Source organism: Miscanthus floridulus, chromosome 6, assembly GCF_019320115.1.
Source record: "Miscanthus floridulus cultivar M001 chromosome 6, ASM1932011v1, whole genome shotgun sequence".
Classification (NCBI taxonomy): domain Eukaryota; kingdom Viridiplantae; phylum Streptophyta; class Magnoliopsida; order Poales; family Poaceae; genus Miscanthus; species Miscanthus floridulus.
Genome location: NC_089585.1, coordinates 4,659,174 through 4,677,421, shown reverse-complemented (window position 1 = coordinate 4,677,421; position 18,248 = coordinate 4,659,174). Strand labels below are relative to the sequence as shown.

General features: G+C 45.9%; 1 protein-coding gene and 1 long non-coding RNA gene across 5 annotated transcripts; one reads left to right on the top strand and one right to left on the bottom strand.

Moving 5' to 3' along the window:
- Positions 1 to 3,563: 3,563 nt before the first annotated feature.
- On the top strand, positions 3,564 to 6,092 carry LOC136457459 (uncharacterized). 4 transcript variants are annotated; one of them, XM_066457484.1, is made up of 5 exons: positions 3,564 to 4,491; positions 4,593 to 4,739; positions 4,827 to 5,008; positions 5,126 to 5,300; positions 5,393 to 6,092. In XM_066457484.1, the coding sequence occupies exons 1-5, from the start codon at positions 4,039 to 4,041 to the stop codon at positions 5,540 to 5,542; spliced, it is 1,107 nt and encodes a 368-aa protein (XP_066313581.1). In that variant the 5' UTR covers positions 3,564 to 4,038; the 3' UTR covers positions 5,543 to 6,092. The 4 variants fall into 4 exon arrangements, with proteins under 4 accessions (XP_066313581.1, XP_066313582.1, XP_066313580.1 ...); XM_066457485.1 differs by having other exon boundaries at positions 4,581 to 4,721; XM_066457483.1 differs by having other exon boundaries at positions 4,581 to 4,739.
- Positions 6,093 to 7,532: 1,440 nt separating this feature from the next.
- LOC136457458 (uncharacterized) lies at positions 7,533 to 7,977 on the bottom strand. Its single transcript, XR_010759729.1, has 3 exons — positions 7,879 to 7,977; positions 7,678 to 7,788; positions 7,533 to 7,571 (listed from the first exon to the last, which is right to left on the bottom strand). It is a non-coding gene; the product is annotated as an uncharacterized lncRNA (long non-coding RNA).
- Positions 7,978 to 18,248: the final 10,271 nt, after the last annotated feature.

Sequence of the window (18,248 nt, the reverse complement as noted above, 5' to 3'; positions counted from 1 at the left end):
TCCTGCTACCACCCCACCACTGGATGCAGCAGCAGAGACGTAGGATGTGCTCATCGGCCTAGGTAAGTTGTGTGACATGATATGGACAAGGACGTGGGAGGTGGTGTGTTCCGCTGAAATGGTATGCCTGTGTTGAAATCCCAGCAAGATCTTAACCGATGTAGACGCGCGTGTTGCTCTTTGCACATGCATGAGAGAAAAAGCTATACTACTTTACTGTGAGCACCAGCAAGCTGGATGGTGGATGGACGAGCCAGTCACCAATGCTTCTTAATTTGTCTCAACTTAGCATGCAGATTCTCCTTGGCTGGTTAAAAATACGCCTATCCCAGATAACCTGAACGAGCTGTGTGTGTGTGTATCTGAATATCTGATGAGCTGTCCAGCTGTGATTGGACGACGGACACAAATATAATGCATAATAGTATAAGGAGGCAAATTCTGAGAGAGCCTCCCCTTCCTTCATCTGAAGAGATTGGGTATGTCATGCGCAAGTAAAGGAGGGAGGTCTCTGCAGATGAAGGAAGAGGCAGGTCTCTCAGAATTTCCCTCCATGCTAGAAAGCAATTTTTTGGTGTGCACATGCTAGGCAGATACTAAGCCTGTTCGCTTGCTCGTAAATGATCGTAAATTTTCAGTCGGGAACAGTGTTTTTCTCTCACACCAAACCAGCCAGCAGTAAATAATCCACGATACGATACGGCCTCCCGAACAGGCTGACTATCCTCACCGTCCAACACCGCATCGAGATGTGTGTAATCCAAATCAGTAGGGTGAAACCATGGGGAGAGAGTGTTCAGCAATGAGGAAAGTGCAAACAGCGCGAATCTCAAAGCACATTTGAACAGTGCAGATAACACATGCTGAGCATGTCCATGCTGCAACACATTATTGTCCATGCTATACCAACTCATAGGTGAATTATTAGTACTCCTCCTCCTCCTGTAGTCCTCCACAAACAGTACTCCTAGCTAGTTTATCATGTGAAAAGGGGACGGCAACCTTTGTGTCATTGCGGAACTGCATGGGCCCTCTCCCCGGAGGGACCGAGATTTCTCCGATTCAAGCAGCGCTCCGGCCGGCCGCCGGCGCCGATCGACCACCGTACTACCAGGCCATTTGCTGGCTCGCGAGATTCAGAGAACTAACTAACATGGAAGCAAAAGGCTGCATGCATGCATACGTACTTAGGCACAGCAGTAGGCATGCAATACATGACGCAGCTAGCTAGGTGGAACAACAAGCGGCGTGCGTGCGTGTCCCCGTTGCTCGGTCGCGAGCGATGGATCGGTGGCCGGATCTGCGCCCCAGGCCAGGCCCCCCCCGGCCATGGATCTCGCGGATCCTACGACGCGGTGAATCCATGGAGGTAGGTCGCTCACATGGACCTCGTGCACGCAGGGCAGGATTCGGTCATCCAAAGGATCCGAGCCGACCCCGATCGGTGGCCGCGGCAGCAGAGTACGTCCAGAGCCGAAACGGGGGCGCCGAAAGGAGCCGCGCGCGTTGCCCGAAATGTAGGGGGGCGAGATCAGGACGAGATCGCGTCCAGATCAGCGGAGATCGCCTCGCCCGGCGGGTTGGGGTTGCCGGTTGGGTTGGGTCGCCTCTCGCCTCTGAGCCTCTCTCTGTGCTGTGTGTGATGGACGAAAAGCTCGTGCGCTTTGTCCTGGCTCACCGAAACTGTTTCGGCCGGTCGCAGCGCGCACTCGCCGGATGTGGAAACCGGGCCACTGCTGCAGCGCATTATTGTGCACTCTGTATAGAAACCATGGCAGGGGCAGGCCAGGGGGAACCGGCAAGCTAAGGTTAGGTGCCCCTTTGGTTTGGTTTGGCCTCTGCTTTGCTTTGCTGATGGGTGAACGGACGAACACGATGACCGGCCTTTGCGTTCGATCTCTTCGGTGTAACAGTACATTTGGCGATGACGAGATTATTGATTGATTTGTTTTTATTTATTTCTTTATTACGTGTGGAGTGAGTGGTTTCGGTTGCTTTTGTTCGTTGGATTCCTAATACCTAGTGAGCCCACATTCAAGGTAGTCCATTGATCACAAGACGTTTCGACATTTTCTAGATTCATAACTTTTGTTATACACTATGTCTAGATATGTAATAAAATAAATGTATCTATGAAAGCCTGTATTATAATCAGAACGGAGAGAGAGTAGTTGTTGTGAAATCATTTCACCACAAAGAAAGAAACGCAACGAAATGGTAACGTCGTCGCTGTCGACGGGAACATAGTCTGTCACTGAATATAGGAGAACACAAAAAGACACGAGTAATATACGTTGACTTGGCGGCGGTGTACTGGGCTATGGATGTGGCGCATGATCTGTGGCAGATGTCACAGGCAAAGACACCAGTGAAGCCGGCTGCTGCTAGGCATTGTTGGCAACCACCGCCGGCAGGTTGGCTTAAGTGTAATGTTGATGGCGCTTTTTATGCAGAAGATGGCCAGGGAGCAAACAGGATTTCTTCTCCGGAGCTCGGCTGGGAATTTCATAGAAGGATGAGCTCGATGGTACGCTCATGGTTTGGATGCAATGATGATGGAGCCCCTTGCTTGCAGAGATGGTTCGGCAGCTGCCAGGGATCGGGGAGTATCAAGATTGCTACTTGAAACCGATTGCCAGGAGCTGGCCAACCTGTGGGCGCGGGGGACTTCAAAAGATCCTCACCCTGTTCGCTCGTTGGTTTTAGCCAGCCCAAATCAGCCAGCTAACAGTATTTTTCTCTCACAACAAATTAGCACCGGCCAGCCCAAACCAGCCCAGAGATTAGGGAGCTTAGCTTGTGTTTTTCTGATTTTAATTTGATGGTATGCCAATCGGTCTTGTAATCGTGCTGCCCATATGTTAGCGAAGCAGGTCATGGGTGATATCAGGTTGGGTGAGTGGCATGTAGCCCCAACTTGCATCGATCACCTGGTGACCGAAGATTCTAGCCCTGCTCCTCATGAATGAACGAAAGTCTGAATCGCAAAAAAAAAAAAAAAAAAAAAAAAAAAAAAAAAACTTTCACTTGGCTAGTAGACACCCATCCGTCAAGTGTTACTGACTGGTGGTGCATGTCCACCATGCAGACTGACAGTGTTTCCAACGGCAACTCGAGTCCAGCCATCTCGCATGCTTGTCGATCTGAGGTCTGTGGGGCACGGTGGCTCCCCCTGCAACCTCGGAGGTGACAGCCAAGCCAGTGCGCACGCGGGCTTTCGTGTCACCGTATGTGATGCGAGAGAACCGGCCGGGACAAGAGTGCAGCGAGGATTACGGCGGGGGTGTTGCCGGCAGGGGCGACGGAGGGAGTCAAGATTGGAAGATCCACTGCCGCCCGCCGCTGGTTCTCGCTTCGCTTCTAGAAGATCTCCCCCACGCTCCCCGAGTCTCCCGGGTCTGCCTGCTCTGCCCTGCCATGCCACTGCCACCGCTCGGCCGCCCCCGCCTCGCTATCCATCCACTGATTCCGACTGATCACACACCACCACCACTCGCGCTCGCGTGCGCGCACTCCGACACTACTCCTATAAATACCACTGCTCGTGCGCTCCCCTGAGCCACAAGTAAAGAACTGTCTCCGCGCCTGCCTCGTGCAGTGCTGATCCCTCCTCTTCTTCCTCCACTCTCTCTCTCGCTGCTCGATCGTGGCACCTTTCTCTGCCCACGCGCATGTGCTGTTCTTCACTGCTGGGTTTGTTGCTCGATCGCCCCGTACGTCTTTGAGTTGAGCTGTCGCTGGCCTCCGTTTCTTTACTTGTTCTCGCCTCTCCCCTGATGCATTTCCCGTTCTTGATCTCAACTCATAGAGGTGTCTGATCGATCTGTCCACACCAAGCATAGAACTGTTCCTGATTGTGCCTGTTCTTCATCGATCGATTTCTCGCTCTCTTGAGTCCATGAAGCTGGGAGCTCCACACACACCATCCTGCATTTGTTCGTCGCATCCTTTTCTCGTTTCGTGACGGCCGGGCGCCCATCCAAGACCCACACACACCAAAGAACCCTCGCCTCCACCGGTCGATCGACCGGTGGTTAGATGCAACGAGAGATGGTGCATGGGCAGGGCAGCGGCAGCAACCACCACCACCACCAGCTTCCGATGTTCGGCAACGGCGCCGGCGCCGGCGCGGCCACCGGCGTGGTGCGGGCGTCGAAGAAGAGCAAGCTCAAGAAGATCCCGCAGCGCGGCCTCGGCGTGGCGCAGCTCGAGAAGCTCCGGATCGAGGAGCAGAAGAAGATGGAGGGAGCCGCCACCGCCATGTCGGTGCCGGCGGCCGCGCACCTCGGCGGCGCAGGCGGCGGGCTCGGCCACCTCCTCCCGATGCACCCTCCTCCGGCGCCGCCGCTCTCTCTCAGCGCCCTGCCGAGGCCCGGCGCGGACGGCGGCGGCGTGCACTGCGGCTACCCGCCGATGCTCTGGGACCCGTCGGCGGCGGACCCCATGAAGCATCCGTACAAGAGGCTGTGCCCGCAGCCTCCACTTCCAACGGTACGAGTGCCTCTTCTTCAGAGTTCAGACGGCCACGGCCATGCGTGCAGCGTGCATTCTGGCTACCTTCTGAGTTGACGAGGCATCAGTGGCATGGGCAGGTGAGCACGGGCTTGTCGCTGACGCCGTCGTCGAGCCACCCAACGGAGCCCCCTTCAAACCAAATGTACAGCAGCAGCAGCGTTAGCAGGAGCAGTGCGGCGCCGCCGGCGCCGGCCGACGAGGACAGGGTACACGCTGTCGTTGAGGTTTTCAGAACTATTATTGTTACTGTGTGCTCTGAAAATGTTCTTGCGTTTGGGATTGCTGCTAAGTGTGGATTGGCCAGAGTATAGGAGGCGGCCGGCGTGGATCCATCCTGGCCCTTCATGTTCGAGGGCTTGAACACGACCGCCTTCCGGACGACGATGGGCAAAGCGCCTTTCGCCGCCAGGACGACGAGAGAGGCCGCCGTCGGCTTGCCTGATATCTGTCCTGACCTGAGCAGATACGAGTTCAGAGCCACAAACTATTTCAGGTTAAATTTGTAGGCCTATTTCACATGTTTCAATGTTCATCAGTGCTTCATGGGACTGTCATAACCTGACTTTAGTGTTTTATATATATATATATATATAATATCTCTGTTCTGCAGCTCGAATGGGAGTTATTCAGACTGGTCATCAGAGTTTGGCCACTGCAAGAGCAGCAAGGAGAACGAGGCTGCCTACCTTACCCTGAACGCACAGCCCACGCCACGCATGAAGCAGCAGCCTCCTGCGCTCCCCTCGATCCACCACCTCCCGGAGTTCGGCGACATGCAGTCACAGGCAAGTGGAGTTTGTCTTGCCATCTTCTGCCGAAATCTGTGGCTCCCTGTGTGTGTGACGTTCTCACGGACTAACCTAACCTTTTCTAACAGCATGGGAGCGCTTCAGCGTCGTCATCGTCGTCGTCGTCGTCGCGGCCGTTCTACAGCTTCATGCCAGTTGGCCCAGTTCGCTGCGAGAGACCGCTGAGCGAGATGAAGGCCGACGCCTCTGACGGCGTCGACCTGGAGCTGAAGCTGTGAAGGAGCTCATCACTGGAATCCTCCGTCCCTCTGTTCCTTCTTGATAAAACATGACACCAAATCTGCAGTTCGGAAACACGGAGCAGCACTCGTTGTCGCTGAGAAAAGATTGTGGTGCCGTGTTCGGTTTGTAACCTGAAACACGATTGTGTATCAGAATTTGCGTTCTTTTCAAGATTTTCAGTCCCAATAAACATCTGGTGAGGGCTACTGGCTACCTAGCCACGCCCTGCAAGATTGCCGCGGGTTGAGTCTGTGCATGATCCAAGCACGAAGCATTTGCACATGGCTCCGATAGGATCGTGTGCACGAGAGACTCGCCAAAGAAAGCAGTGTTAGTGTTGAACTGGTTTTCAGTAAGGAAAGAAGAGCACGTGCACGATCGGCATTACTGGCTTGCAGCTGCATCCTGCAGGTAGACTGTGGGGTCTATTTCTGTATAGATCTAGCAAGGCATCATGGTATTCCCAGATATGCACAGATAGTCAGATCGATGTAAGCCAAGATATATGCAAAGATGGTTGTAGTTGTAGATGTTCTGTTTTTTTTCTTTGGAACATTTGTGTTGTGGATGTAGTGCTACGTGCAATGGAATCACAATATTTCCCATTTTATTTGACGTTTTGACACTTCACAGTAACTCTTTATCACTTATTATATCTCACTATTAAGGCCATACAATGGAATCTCCATGTTGGTCCTCGTGAAAATAAATGCTATAAAAATAAACATTCTTGAAATTATCACAATGGTAAAAGATATATAGCCATTGATTCGGTAGACTATAATCACCATTGATATATTGTTGACGAATATGTAGCACCAGAGCTATGTAAGCCCACCACTAAACACGTCCACGTCGATATTAACTCACATACTGATTCTTTAAGGCCTGAGACTCCCCTGTTGATGCCGATTGAAGTCTTTCACTGCTACAGAAGTTAACTGTAGGGGCGGCTCTAGAGTCTCTATAGGGGCGGCTGCTCCAGCCGCCCTTCCCAAGGTGTTCCTACAGAGGGTGTCTCTGTAGGGGCGGTTTCCTGACCGCCCCTGCAGTGTCCTCTTGTAGGGGCGGCTAGTGTTTTCAGCCGTTCCTACAGTTCCCTCTGTAAGGGCGGCTGGTAATATCAGCCGCCCCTGTAGTGGACTTCTGTAAGGGCGGCTGTATCGCCAGCCGCCCCTGCTGTGTGTATTTGTAAGGGCAGTTCAATCAAGAACCGCCCCTACAGTGGATTTTTCAGCAAAAAAAAATAATTCAAATTCGAATCTGACCGCCACAAATATGCATATATACATCCATAAACACAAGACCATTATTTAGAACATCATCACAAATCATAATTCGCAAAAGTTCATCATTACAACATAATCCATTATGAAGTCCATCATTATAACATAGTCCATTAAGAAATCCACAAGTCCACATGTAAAACAAAGTCCAAACCGTTCCAAAGTCTGATCCAAATCATACCACAAGTCCACATTGTCATCAACGGCCTAGGGCTAGCCTATCAGTCTCCCGAAGGTGTTGGTATAGAGGATTACTACCTAAGTCAGAAAGAAGATGATGGTAAGTGCCTTTATGATACACAATCTGGTCCATTATGAAGTTGCAAAGGTCGTCGACCATCTCTAAGAGCTCGTCATCCTTGTATGGGTTCCTTCTCGTGTCTTTATCTTTCTCCAACTACAAGAGAACAAGTTTAGGTTTACTATATCACAACATATGCGAAGTTTTCATACTACGAGCGAAAAGGTTCAAACTTACCAGATTGGGGTTTCTGTTGTAGCCACCGATGGTACTCATCATAATACATGTGTAGTATCCACAATGTAGACTCCTAGGCTTCTGCTTGGGGCACTGTGTATTTTGCATATGGAGATGTTAAGTAATGCTATTGACAGACACGTAATATATGGAGTACCAAAGTAAATGACACTTACCGTACATAGAGTTTTGACATACAACTTTTTCTTCCTATTTGGATGACGCCTCCCCTTATGTTCCTGGACATAGTGCCTGAATGCCCTATTCCAATGGTTTTAGCAAATGCAACTTGTTAGTATCCCACATTGAACCTTACAAGTATGTATACAAATATAGTAGCTAAAATAAGGATTGTCAATATGTATACGTCTTGACAATCGCTATGAAGTCTTTGTATGTCTCGACTGGGAAATCCGCTGAATCAAAGACCCATGCCATGCTATGTGAGAGCCAGACGCCTATGCAAATCCAGTGATCGCTGCATGAATTTAGTCATAGAAGGAACACATAAGCTCTTTTGCATCAAATAAAGTATATTGAACAAAGCTAAGTATACAATCGAACTTACTTGAAGTGGTATGGTATCCATATATTATCGTGTTGTTGGAGATTTTTAAAACATAGGGCAATGTATGCCGCAATCTTGAGGGACTCTTCCAATATTTTCTTGTTCTTAATGTCCTCTTTCTTCTTAAGTGTCTTTCCAGCTCCTAGTTCTTTGCAATTTAGTTTCCACTCTTTAGGGTAATTAAAATTTGTTGATGCTATAAGTGAAGGGTCTATATACCCATGTTTCAGAGCTGGCCTCTTTTTCACAAAGTCCGCTTGCATTCTACAAATCACGGCGCGGGTTAGTTACAACAAAATTAAAAGATTACATTCATATCATATCGAGAGGGCAAGGACTTACAGGCACCATATGCGAATTAGATTCATTTCCATTCGTCCGAGGTGAAAGCATGCTTGGATATCCTTAAACTCAACGGCAATTTGCCCACCTGGGGCTCCAAATGTGCTGGCAGGGATCCATACTTGTAAGATTTCTAGTTCTGTTATCTGAGCACGCAAGTACCAATCGTGGAACTTTCTCATTCCACGTGGCAAGCACTGTATGACTCGGTTTGGTAGGAAGTTCTTGCCTTTTTCATATTTATCCGGGCAATCATTTGACCATTTGAGGTTATCAACAACTGGATACTTGTTAAACACTTTGTGCAGTTTGCTAGTGGTGCCCTCCTCAGAAGTTGGTGCTCTGAATTCTTTTACTTGGTTCTTAGGCTTGAACTAGTCATGGGCCATCCACTTGTGCACCGACGAGACGTCATTAATGCCCACATACGATGGTCTTACCTTGATTGGGATTTTGTTTTGAGCTTCCCATTCGGGCACGTCCTTGTCAACTTGTGCATCACCTGCTCTAGGGGCCACTTGTTCTTCACGTATCGGCTGTTCATGAGGCAATTGCTGTTCATGAGACACTTGTTGTTCATGTATCGACTGCGCTTGTTGAGAAGGATGTTGCATCTCATCATGCCTTTGCTCGATACGAGCTGGAGAAGGACATGGCATGTCATCATGCCCATGCTCAATACGAGGTGGAGAAGGATGTGGCATGTCATCATGCCCTTGCTCGGTACGAGGTGGAGAAGTCTCTAGCGTGTGGTGGTCATGGTCATGGGCCGGTGAGTATACCTCCCCATCCTCGACGGGTCGCTCTAGAGGATGAACTTCAGTCGAAGTTGGTGAAGACTCGGTCAATACAATGTCCCATCTATGCCAGAGGATGAACTGGTTCATGATGTCTCCGAGTAACACGAGCCCCTCGGGAGTAGGGTGTTCTATCTTCCAAGTCATGAACTCGAGCTTCACGGCATGCACCTTGACCCGAGTGTAGTCCTGCGGGATGTCCCTATTGTGCCACATGCCGCTCGAAGGATGTGCCACGCCCGTTGCCACCTCAATGATCATGTTTTGCCTGTCCATCGGAACCACCAATTTGCAACTGGTTGGCGCCCATATGCGATCGACGGGGGTTCCGGTTGCATTGGAACCTTGACTACTGGGAACATCCGGAGGGCTGCCAACTACCTCTAGTTCTTCGGGTGGCCCCATTGGTGTCTATGGCTCTATCGTAGACAATCCTTTCTCCACCAACATCTTTTTAACTAGAGCCTTCACTTGGCGCTCAAGATTAGACTCTCGGTCTCTGCCATGTTTCTTGTACATGTGTCTCTCCTCTATGAATCCATGCTTCTAGGACATCCTCTTCCCTAGCCCCCTGGTGCGTCCTGTGTGCTCGGGGTTTTCCAAGGCAATGGTAAGCTCGTCTCTCTCTCTGGAAGGGTTGAATGTGCCCTTCTCCTTGTCTTCAGCAAGTTTCAGTATCTTTGATACTACCTCTCCTGTCTTTGGCTTAGCAAACTTGAGGCTACTACCGGATGAATCCACACTCCTCGCGTATATCCATTGTTTGAGGCATGGCTTCAACTTCGGCACTTCCGTATTCCCGGTAGCTTCGGCCTCTACGTCCATCTTCCTAAAGACCTCTTGCTTGCCAGCATAGCCACCGGGGCCTAGACAAGGGTAGTGTTGGTTCTTCTTCGCCTGCTCGCTGTTACGGGCACTAAGGGCCAATGATGCCTCTGAAGTCTTCTTAGCCACGAGCTCCTCCCATTGACTAGGAGTTATGTTGCCATACTCGTGGAAAGGAGTTAACTTCTGTTGGATAAAATTCTTGTTCAGATCCGACCACCAACGTCGGAAGCTCTGCCCCATTATCTTAAAAGCATTTTGTTGTACCAACTCGTGCGTTCCCTCCGAAAACCTGAAGTTATGCTTCAGCTTCTCCCATAGGTCTACCTTTTGGCTCATAGGTACAAGATTCTAGCCACGGATGGCTGGGTTCAACTTATCTCTAACTACAAACCCGATGTGATTATAGAATTTTGCCCTATATGTATATGGCTCAAGGATCTGTCCGTCTGGCCCGACCTCCGTTATCACATAGCATGCCTTGTCGTGATATTGGTTTGGCTTTCTAATCCCCCCCTCATTTCCTCCTTGGCTAGGTAGTCTCAGTCATGGTTGTGTCCTGAGGTTGTGGAGCGGAGGCCTCATTGTGAGTATCTATGGCTCCTTCCTCTGATCTCCTTTGCCCCGCTACGTATTGTCCGGCAAGACGAGTCGGAGGCCGACGTCGTCTTTTTAGAGGTTGAGTAGGGATGACCTGTGTATCCGGCAGGTCAAAAGTGTTAGCAGAGGTAACATAAAGCCATAGCATTAGCCAAATTTACAAGCTACTAAGGCTTTATCCATACCTCGTCGTTCGGATCAAAATCCTTGTCCAACTCGTCCTCTGTTGGCCTCCGTCTAGGTTCTTGTGGGAAAGGATCCTTGGGACTTACATATCCCCCTGATGAGGTGTCATCATCATCATCCCCTTCTTCGCCTTGGGCATCCTCTCTGCCTTCTCTTCCCTGGGCTCCCCCCACTGGATCCTCATCATCGACAAGGTCCTCCTGAGTAAGCATCACTTCTAGACCCTTTTCTAACTCGCTATCAAACTGCTCCTGAGTAAGCTGGTCATCTAGTTCTTGCTCTCCATGGGATGGCTGCTCATCATTCATGGGGCATCAGGATGCACTCTTTGATGTTTGCGACATTTCGTGCCTTGTTCTAAGAGATGCAAGAAAAAAAGTAGTATAAGTAGTAGAAGTAGTAGTACTAGTGGTAGAAGTAGTAGTACTAGTAGTATAAGTAGTAGTACTAGTACTAGTAGTAGTAGTACTTGTAGTAGTAGTACTTGTAGTAGTAGTAGTCAAACAAAGAGAAAGCAGGACTAGCCCACTGCATAGCCACTTTTAAGTCATGAGCGTTGTAAAACTCAAATTTCTACCTTAATACAGTGATATGCAACGAGAGAAAAAAAAGTCATGATAAGATCGGATTAGACACATACAGCTAGCATAATAACATTTAAAAAGAACTCCAAAGACACGAGGTGATGAAATAGTGTGGATAGGTGCATCAGTAGTCACTAATTGCAGATCAACCCCAAAGACGGAGGCGAGGTTTTACATGTGACAAGCCAACACCAAATTGAACTGGACTCGCTAGCTAGGGTAATCAGATTCCGCATGAGAGCACGCAAGGGCCCAACAAACTTTGCAATCGGTCGATACAAACTTTGCTATCAAATGGATACAACTTAGAACTATTTGAAGAATAAGACATCATCTTCTGTTTTTTCCTTGAATAAGTTCCATTGTAAGATATGAGCAATAGCTACATTCAGTAACAAATTCTACCAACAATTTTACTACAGCCTAGTAATTGAAAAATCAAATGGACATACCACAAAAAAGATTGTATTAAAATTCATAACAAAAACAGCTTAATAAACAAAATAAAGCAGGAAAACTGGTGCACAACAAGATACACAAATGGTACAACCTAAAGAACTGCCTTCAAAACTGAGAACACACAGTTTACAGGCAGCGGCTACATACAGGACTACGTCGAAAACAAGAGCTACTCTGTTAGGTTAAAATAGCTGTACCATGGCTTGAGCCTTGAATACTAACAAGCTGAAACCTAGGTTAAGTCATTTCCATGTTTCAAATAGTTTTGGTGCTTGAAACTAATGAAATGTGTAAAAAAGATAATGATAAAATGGGTAATATTATTTTTTCAACCAGCCACAAATGACTTAATTAGGAGGTCTGAAAAGGTAGAAAGCATCCAGTTGAAAATAAAACTCTAGCTATGGATTCGACAAAATTGGAATTGCTAGGAATCTCATCTTAGTCATGATTAGAGAAAATTTGGAGGTGTTAATGCATGCATAACTGTTGTGCGGTAACATGAGACCTTGAATCAGGATCCCTGCATAGAGGCCCTAGCTATTTCTTTTAGCGTGCAAAATGTAGTGTCCAGATTTCCTTTGCTGGCAACATGATTCAAGCATATCATGGCTCGCAGGTAGCGGCTGGGATGCCTAGGAAAAGGCTATTAGAATTTTAGCAGGAAGCATATCTAGCAAGATGAAATATGACGAAATGAGCAACCCACAAATGCTGAATCTATAAGCCCCAGCAAGTACAGATAGTTAGATATTGATGGAATCCCTTGATTGTTCAATGTTGTTTATTATCTCTCAATTCACCACAACAAACTATTTAAAACTAACATAAAAGAAAAACATGTGGTGGTTCTAATACCCTATTTATGATGGATAATCCACGCAAAACCATAGAAAGTATTGTACTACCCATAGCCATTTTGACAGAGGCAATCTGCTATTTCTTATAACCAAAAGAAGACAGAGAACAATATCACAATACCCACTCTGAACCCAACCATATCCTGGTCTTTTCTATCAAGGTACATCCACATTTTAAAAAAATGTGGTTCATATATATAGAAACAAGGAACAAGTATAGGTTAGTGACTACAAGAATTGTATACTAGGCTGGTAATCCATGCGCATCACAAAGTATATGTATATCCTGGGCTGGCCAGCTCAATTGTCATCACAGTGCTACTACTAGATCCTGGAATCCTTCAGCTTCCAGCCAGCTGCCAGCCAAACCTTTTCCCATGGAGATTATCGTCCTTATGGGTTGGAGTTGGAGGATCGGACGATATTTTTAATCTTGTGAGTCCTTATGGCTAGCAATTCAGGCGGCCACTTTAAAGTGAATTAAAAATTTATTTAAGCCTAAGCAAGAGAACAGGTATCTAGACACCTTGCAGAAGTGACAAAGCAAGGGTAGGGAGAGCATATACAAACCCAAATAATTCATATATAGCACCTTCGTGCTGACCACTTTAAACAATATGCGAGAATAATAATAAGAGTAAAAAGAAATGTGCTATATAGTGCAGGCTGAGCGTATTTTTATTATATGTGTTTCATATATGTTAAACCCCAAAAATGTTGACCATAAACCATACTCATCATGTTGTATACTTGTGTACATTGATGTGATATTGATAAGCACAACACCAGCTGCACAACTGATTAACTGAATATATAGTTCATGCAAACGTTATTCTACCAGTTTCTAACTCATGAGTCATACTGTGATGCACCCCCAGTAGAGTAATCTCGGACTGACACAATGTGCTTACTCCTTTTTCTACTTAAGTAACATTTTTTTTGACTGGAAACAGGAGGGGGTGAAAGCCCCTACTGTGATTTATTGCAAAAACTAAATGGTCCGAGTAAAAAATCACAAAACAAAAAAGGTTACAATATCAATGTTTTTCTAAAGGAGATTATTTCTGCTTTTTAGAAACAAATCAATGTCACTGACAGCATGCAGTTATACACAATCCACATTTCACTATCTTAGTTCTAATCCCGGTGAAGAAAATAAGAGGGACAATCAATTTTAGTCTTTCTTAGCTCTGTTTCACCATGACCTCTCATATCAAGATCACATCATCCAATTAAACCCGCTACTAAACAAACGCTCCAAGATCACGAGTAGGAGCACAAAATCTCAAACTGGTAACAGTTGCAGCACCACCGTAGGAAATCAACAACCAGGTAAGCACTCGGTTCCATCTTAACAGCAACACAAATCCAACAAACTCGCCCATGGCCCACCCCCTAAAATCCATTTGATTTGATCCAGCTCGGAGGAGCAAACACTGCAATCAAATGAAAGCACCTAAGTCAGATCACGACAGCTCGTGTCTGAATCCTAAATAAAATTGTTCGTCGATAATCACAGCCGAGCTCATATAATCTGCGGCTAAACGGAGTCGCGTCCTGAACCAAATCCAACGGGAAAGGGAGGGGAAAACGCGAGAATTGGGCTGCGGCCTTTACCCCGTAAGCTAGATTTACCATCACCGACTCTTAGAAATTACACACGGATAGGAAATTGTCCTTTCCCTTCGATTCCAATCCTTGGAAAACGCGGGCTTAAAAACCAATACAGCAGATAATTTCCTCCGCCAAGAGCGAGAGAGGGACTCACAGGGCTGCCTCTGGCTGCCGAACCGAGACTCCACCGCAAACGCTCGGCTGCCGAACCGAGAAAGGGAGGAGGAAAAAAATCATCAGCTCACCAATAAGAAACGACGGGGAATCTGAGGAGATGCTCCGTCCTGCCTGTCGTACCTTAGACTGGGGCTGCCTCTCCCCGCTAGATCGAGTATTCGAGTGGCTCCTTTCCGCATCCAGCCTCCGGCCTCCTCCAGCGGCCGCTCGGGGTCGGGGACGAGGAACGCAATGAATGGGGAAGGGTGGGCGACGGGCCACTGCCATGCCGTCCGACGGGAGAGGAGCGCTCCCAAACCCTAGCCGCCGTCGTGGCCTAGGGAACGGTGGTGGATGGGGGGCAGCGGTTGGGGTCAGGGAGACGGTGGAGGAGGCGGTGGATGGGTCAGGGAGGGGCAGGCGACGGCGGTGCAGGCAGCGCCGGCGGCGAAATTGGGCAGTCTGACGGTCCAAGTGTATGATTTCGCCCAAAGCGACGGTCACATAAATACCTTAGATCCGCTGTAGGGGCGGCTGATGTTATAAGCCGCCCCTACAATTGATATTTTTTTTCAAAATAGCCCAGAGCCGCTATAGGGGCGGCTGAGGTTATAAGCCGTCCCTACAGTTCATTTTTTTCAAAATTCTAAATCAAAATTAATTATTCACATGTAAATAATAAATAATACAGTACAAAAATTTATAATTATTTTTTAGAGATATATTTACATATACAATAACTAAAACAACTACAACAGTTTAAAATTACAAAATTGAACCTTTAAAAATAGGAAAAATTAAATTTTAAAAAATTAAAATCAAAACTACTAAAATAATTTTGAGACACCAAATGATCTCAAATGAAAATTTGATAAACATCAAAGTTGTAGAGGTCATGAAGATCTACAACTTTTATTTTGGTCATCTTGTCATTTCACAAAATTTGAACCTTTCAAATTTGAAATTTTAAAAAATGACAAGTTCGAACCAAAATTTGAGACCCAAAATGATTTCAACATAAAAAGTGATGAATACCAAAGTTGTTCAACTCATTAATATCTACAACTTTTATTTTAATCATCTTGTCATTTGATAAAATTTGAACCTTTCAAATTTGAAAATTTGAAAAACAACAAGTTCGAACCAAAATTTGAGACTCAAATTGATTTTAACATAAAAAGTGATGAATACCAAAGTTGTTCAACTCATAAATATATATAACTTTTATTTTGGTCATTTCTTCATTTGACAAATTCTTAGCGCACATTGTTCACTAATCTTACACATGTCTCATATAGTTTATAAAACCTTATGAGAGATGTGTCACATTTGTGAATAATGTCATTACCACTTTGTCATATGAAGAAATAACCAAAACAAAAGTTGTAGATCTTGATGAGTTATTCAACTTTGGTATTTATCACTTTTTCAGCTGAAATCATTTGGGGTACCAAAATCTTATCTGAAGTTGCATTTTTTTAAATTCAAAATTTAAATTGCTCAAACTTTATATATATATATATATATATTGACAAAACCAACAAAATAAATTGATAGAGAATGATTTTAGAAAATTTTAGGAAAAAAAATCATCAGATTTGGAGTTAGTATGAGGAAGAAAAACTAGTTACAAAGTTGACCCACAGATTAAAAAAAGAAATCACACTGTTCACTATGATCATGTAAGGATCATCTAGAACAGTGTAATTTCTCTTTTTAATCTGTGGATAAACTTTGTAACTAGTTGTTCTCTCTCATACTAACTCCAAATATGATGGTTTTTTTTCTAAAAATTTTTAAAATCATGCTTCAGCATTTAAGTTTGATCAAACTTGGATGTGATAATATTTTACACCTTTCAAATTTTGAAATTTGAAAAAAGACAAGTTGAAACCATAATTTGGACCCCCAAATCATTTCAACTGAAAAAGTAATGAATACCAAAGTTGAATAACTGATGGAGATCTACAACTTTTATTTTGGTAATTTCATAATTTAATAAATTCTTAGTACACATTGTTCACACAAACATACGTGAATGTAGTCTCAAACACACACACATAAATGTAGTTTCAAACACACATACATAAATGTAGTCTCGCATACATGAATGTAGTCTCACACACACATACATAAATGTAGTCTCACACACACATACATGAATGTAGTCTTACGAACACTGACACACTTACATAAACTAGCTAGCCCACCATGACAACTTTCCCTTTGACATATTTTCGTTCCCATGGCAATACATCTTTGGGCAGGTTCTTTTCCATAGCCTCGATCTTCTTACAAAAGTCTATGAATAGTGGCATCTCATCGCATTTATTGCAAGCTTCAACATCGTCCACGCCATCAACTCCGATGATATGTTGTTTCCCGGAGGCCACCACGTGCTTTGTCTTCTTCTTTGGGGGGAGGTTACTTTGTGGGTCGGGCATATAGAAGACTTGCATGACACGTTCAGCGAGCACCCAAGGGTCATCCTGGTAGCCTACATTCTGGAGGTCGATGACTCTCTATCCGATCTCATTGAATTAATGTTGCTTGATCCAGCGGCATCGAAATAGGGCCACCTTTATATCCCTTCCATAGTCAAGTTCCCATATATCTTCAATTATGCCAAAGTACAGGACCTTTCGCCCCACTCCGTTGAGAGCCTCTATTCAGACGCCGTTGTTCTGATTCATAGATTTCCTGCCCTTTGTATCGATATAGTATGTGTACCCATTGATATCATAAGCATTCCAAGACGTCACATGTTTCGATGGCCCGGCCGCCAACCGACTGATAGTAATAGAATCTATGGTTTCTCCAGGCTGTATGTTCTGGTCCTTCAACCATGATGTTAGGCATTGCTTATGCTGTTTCATGACCCAATCATCTGAACGGCTATTCCTTTCGGCCATAATGATAGCCATGTGTTCATCAATGTACGGTTGCATCACTGCCATACTCTACAAGACACTGTAATGCGCCCGACTCATCTCTCTGTAATCATTATCGAGGAACACTTTCCTACCACTTGTGCCCTTCTCAGCTAGCCTTCCCTTGTGACGAGAATCAGGATTACCAATCCCTCTCTGTACTTTTAGCCACTCTTGGCAGCACTTGATGACTTCTTCAGAATTATAACCCTCTATCATGGAGCCCTCTGGGTGTGTTCGGTTATGCACGTATCAGCTTAGAACCAACATGAACCGCTCGTAGGACCACATTTCATGCAAGAAGCTAGGGCCCAGCGCCTCGATCTGATGAACCAGGTGAATCATGAGATGTACCATTATATCAAAAAAAGCAGGAGGTAAACACATCTCTAGCTGGTTCTAGGTCTCCACCATGAATTCATGTATGTCACTCAGCTCTTGCCTGCGAATCATTTTCTGTAAGATCTTTGAAAATAAGTAGCACATGCGGGTGATGGCCATCTTTAGGAACTCTGGCTTTATAGCCCTGATTGCAATTGGTAGGAACACTGTCAGCATCACATGATAATCATGAGCCTTGTAGTATGTTAATGATAGGTCCTTCATCGACACTAGCTTCTCGGGTTCATCGAAAACCCAGTCGGCACTCTGACCCCCCTAAGGAAATTGCAAATAGCTCTCCTCTCCTCTAGGGTTAGGTTGAAGCTAGCCATGGGAAGACTATACTTGCCATTATCCTACTATATCGGCCAAAGCTCCCACATCATGTTCAGCTGCACCATGTCTTTCCGTGATCTGAGACCATCCTTTGACTTGCCCATGTCCATCAAGGTAGCCATAAGACTCTCAAAGACATTCTTCTGCACGTGCATCGCATCAATGGCATGGGGGACCTCTAAGTCTGGCCAATAAGGCAGGTACTGAAAGAAGATCGATTGCTTCTTGAATGGTACGCCTTCGATGGGAGGTGTGCTTCTATCTCTGATCGTTTCATCCGGATTCTTCTTTCCATAGATG

Excerpts from the sequence above, each read along its gene's own strand:
- LOC136457459 (XM_066457483.1), top strand. The coding sequence starts at position 4,039 with ATGCAACGAGAGATGGTGCATGGGCAGGGCAGCGGCAGCAACCACCAC. Across the intron at positions 4,492-4,580 it reads CGCAGCCTCCACTTCCAACG|TGGCATGGGCAGGTGAGCAC; the intron begins GTACGAGTGCCT and ends ACGAGGCATCAG. Across the intron at positions 5,301-5,392 it reads TCGGCGACATGCAGTCACAG|CATGGGAGCGCTTCAGCGTC; the intron begins GCAAGTGGAGTT and ends CTTTTCTAACAG.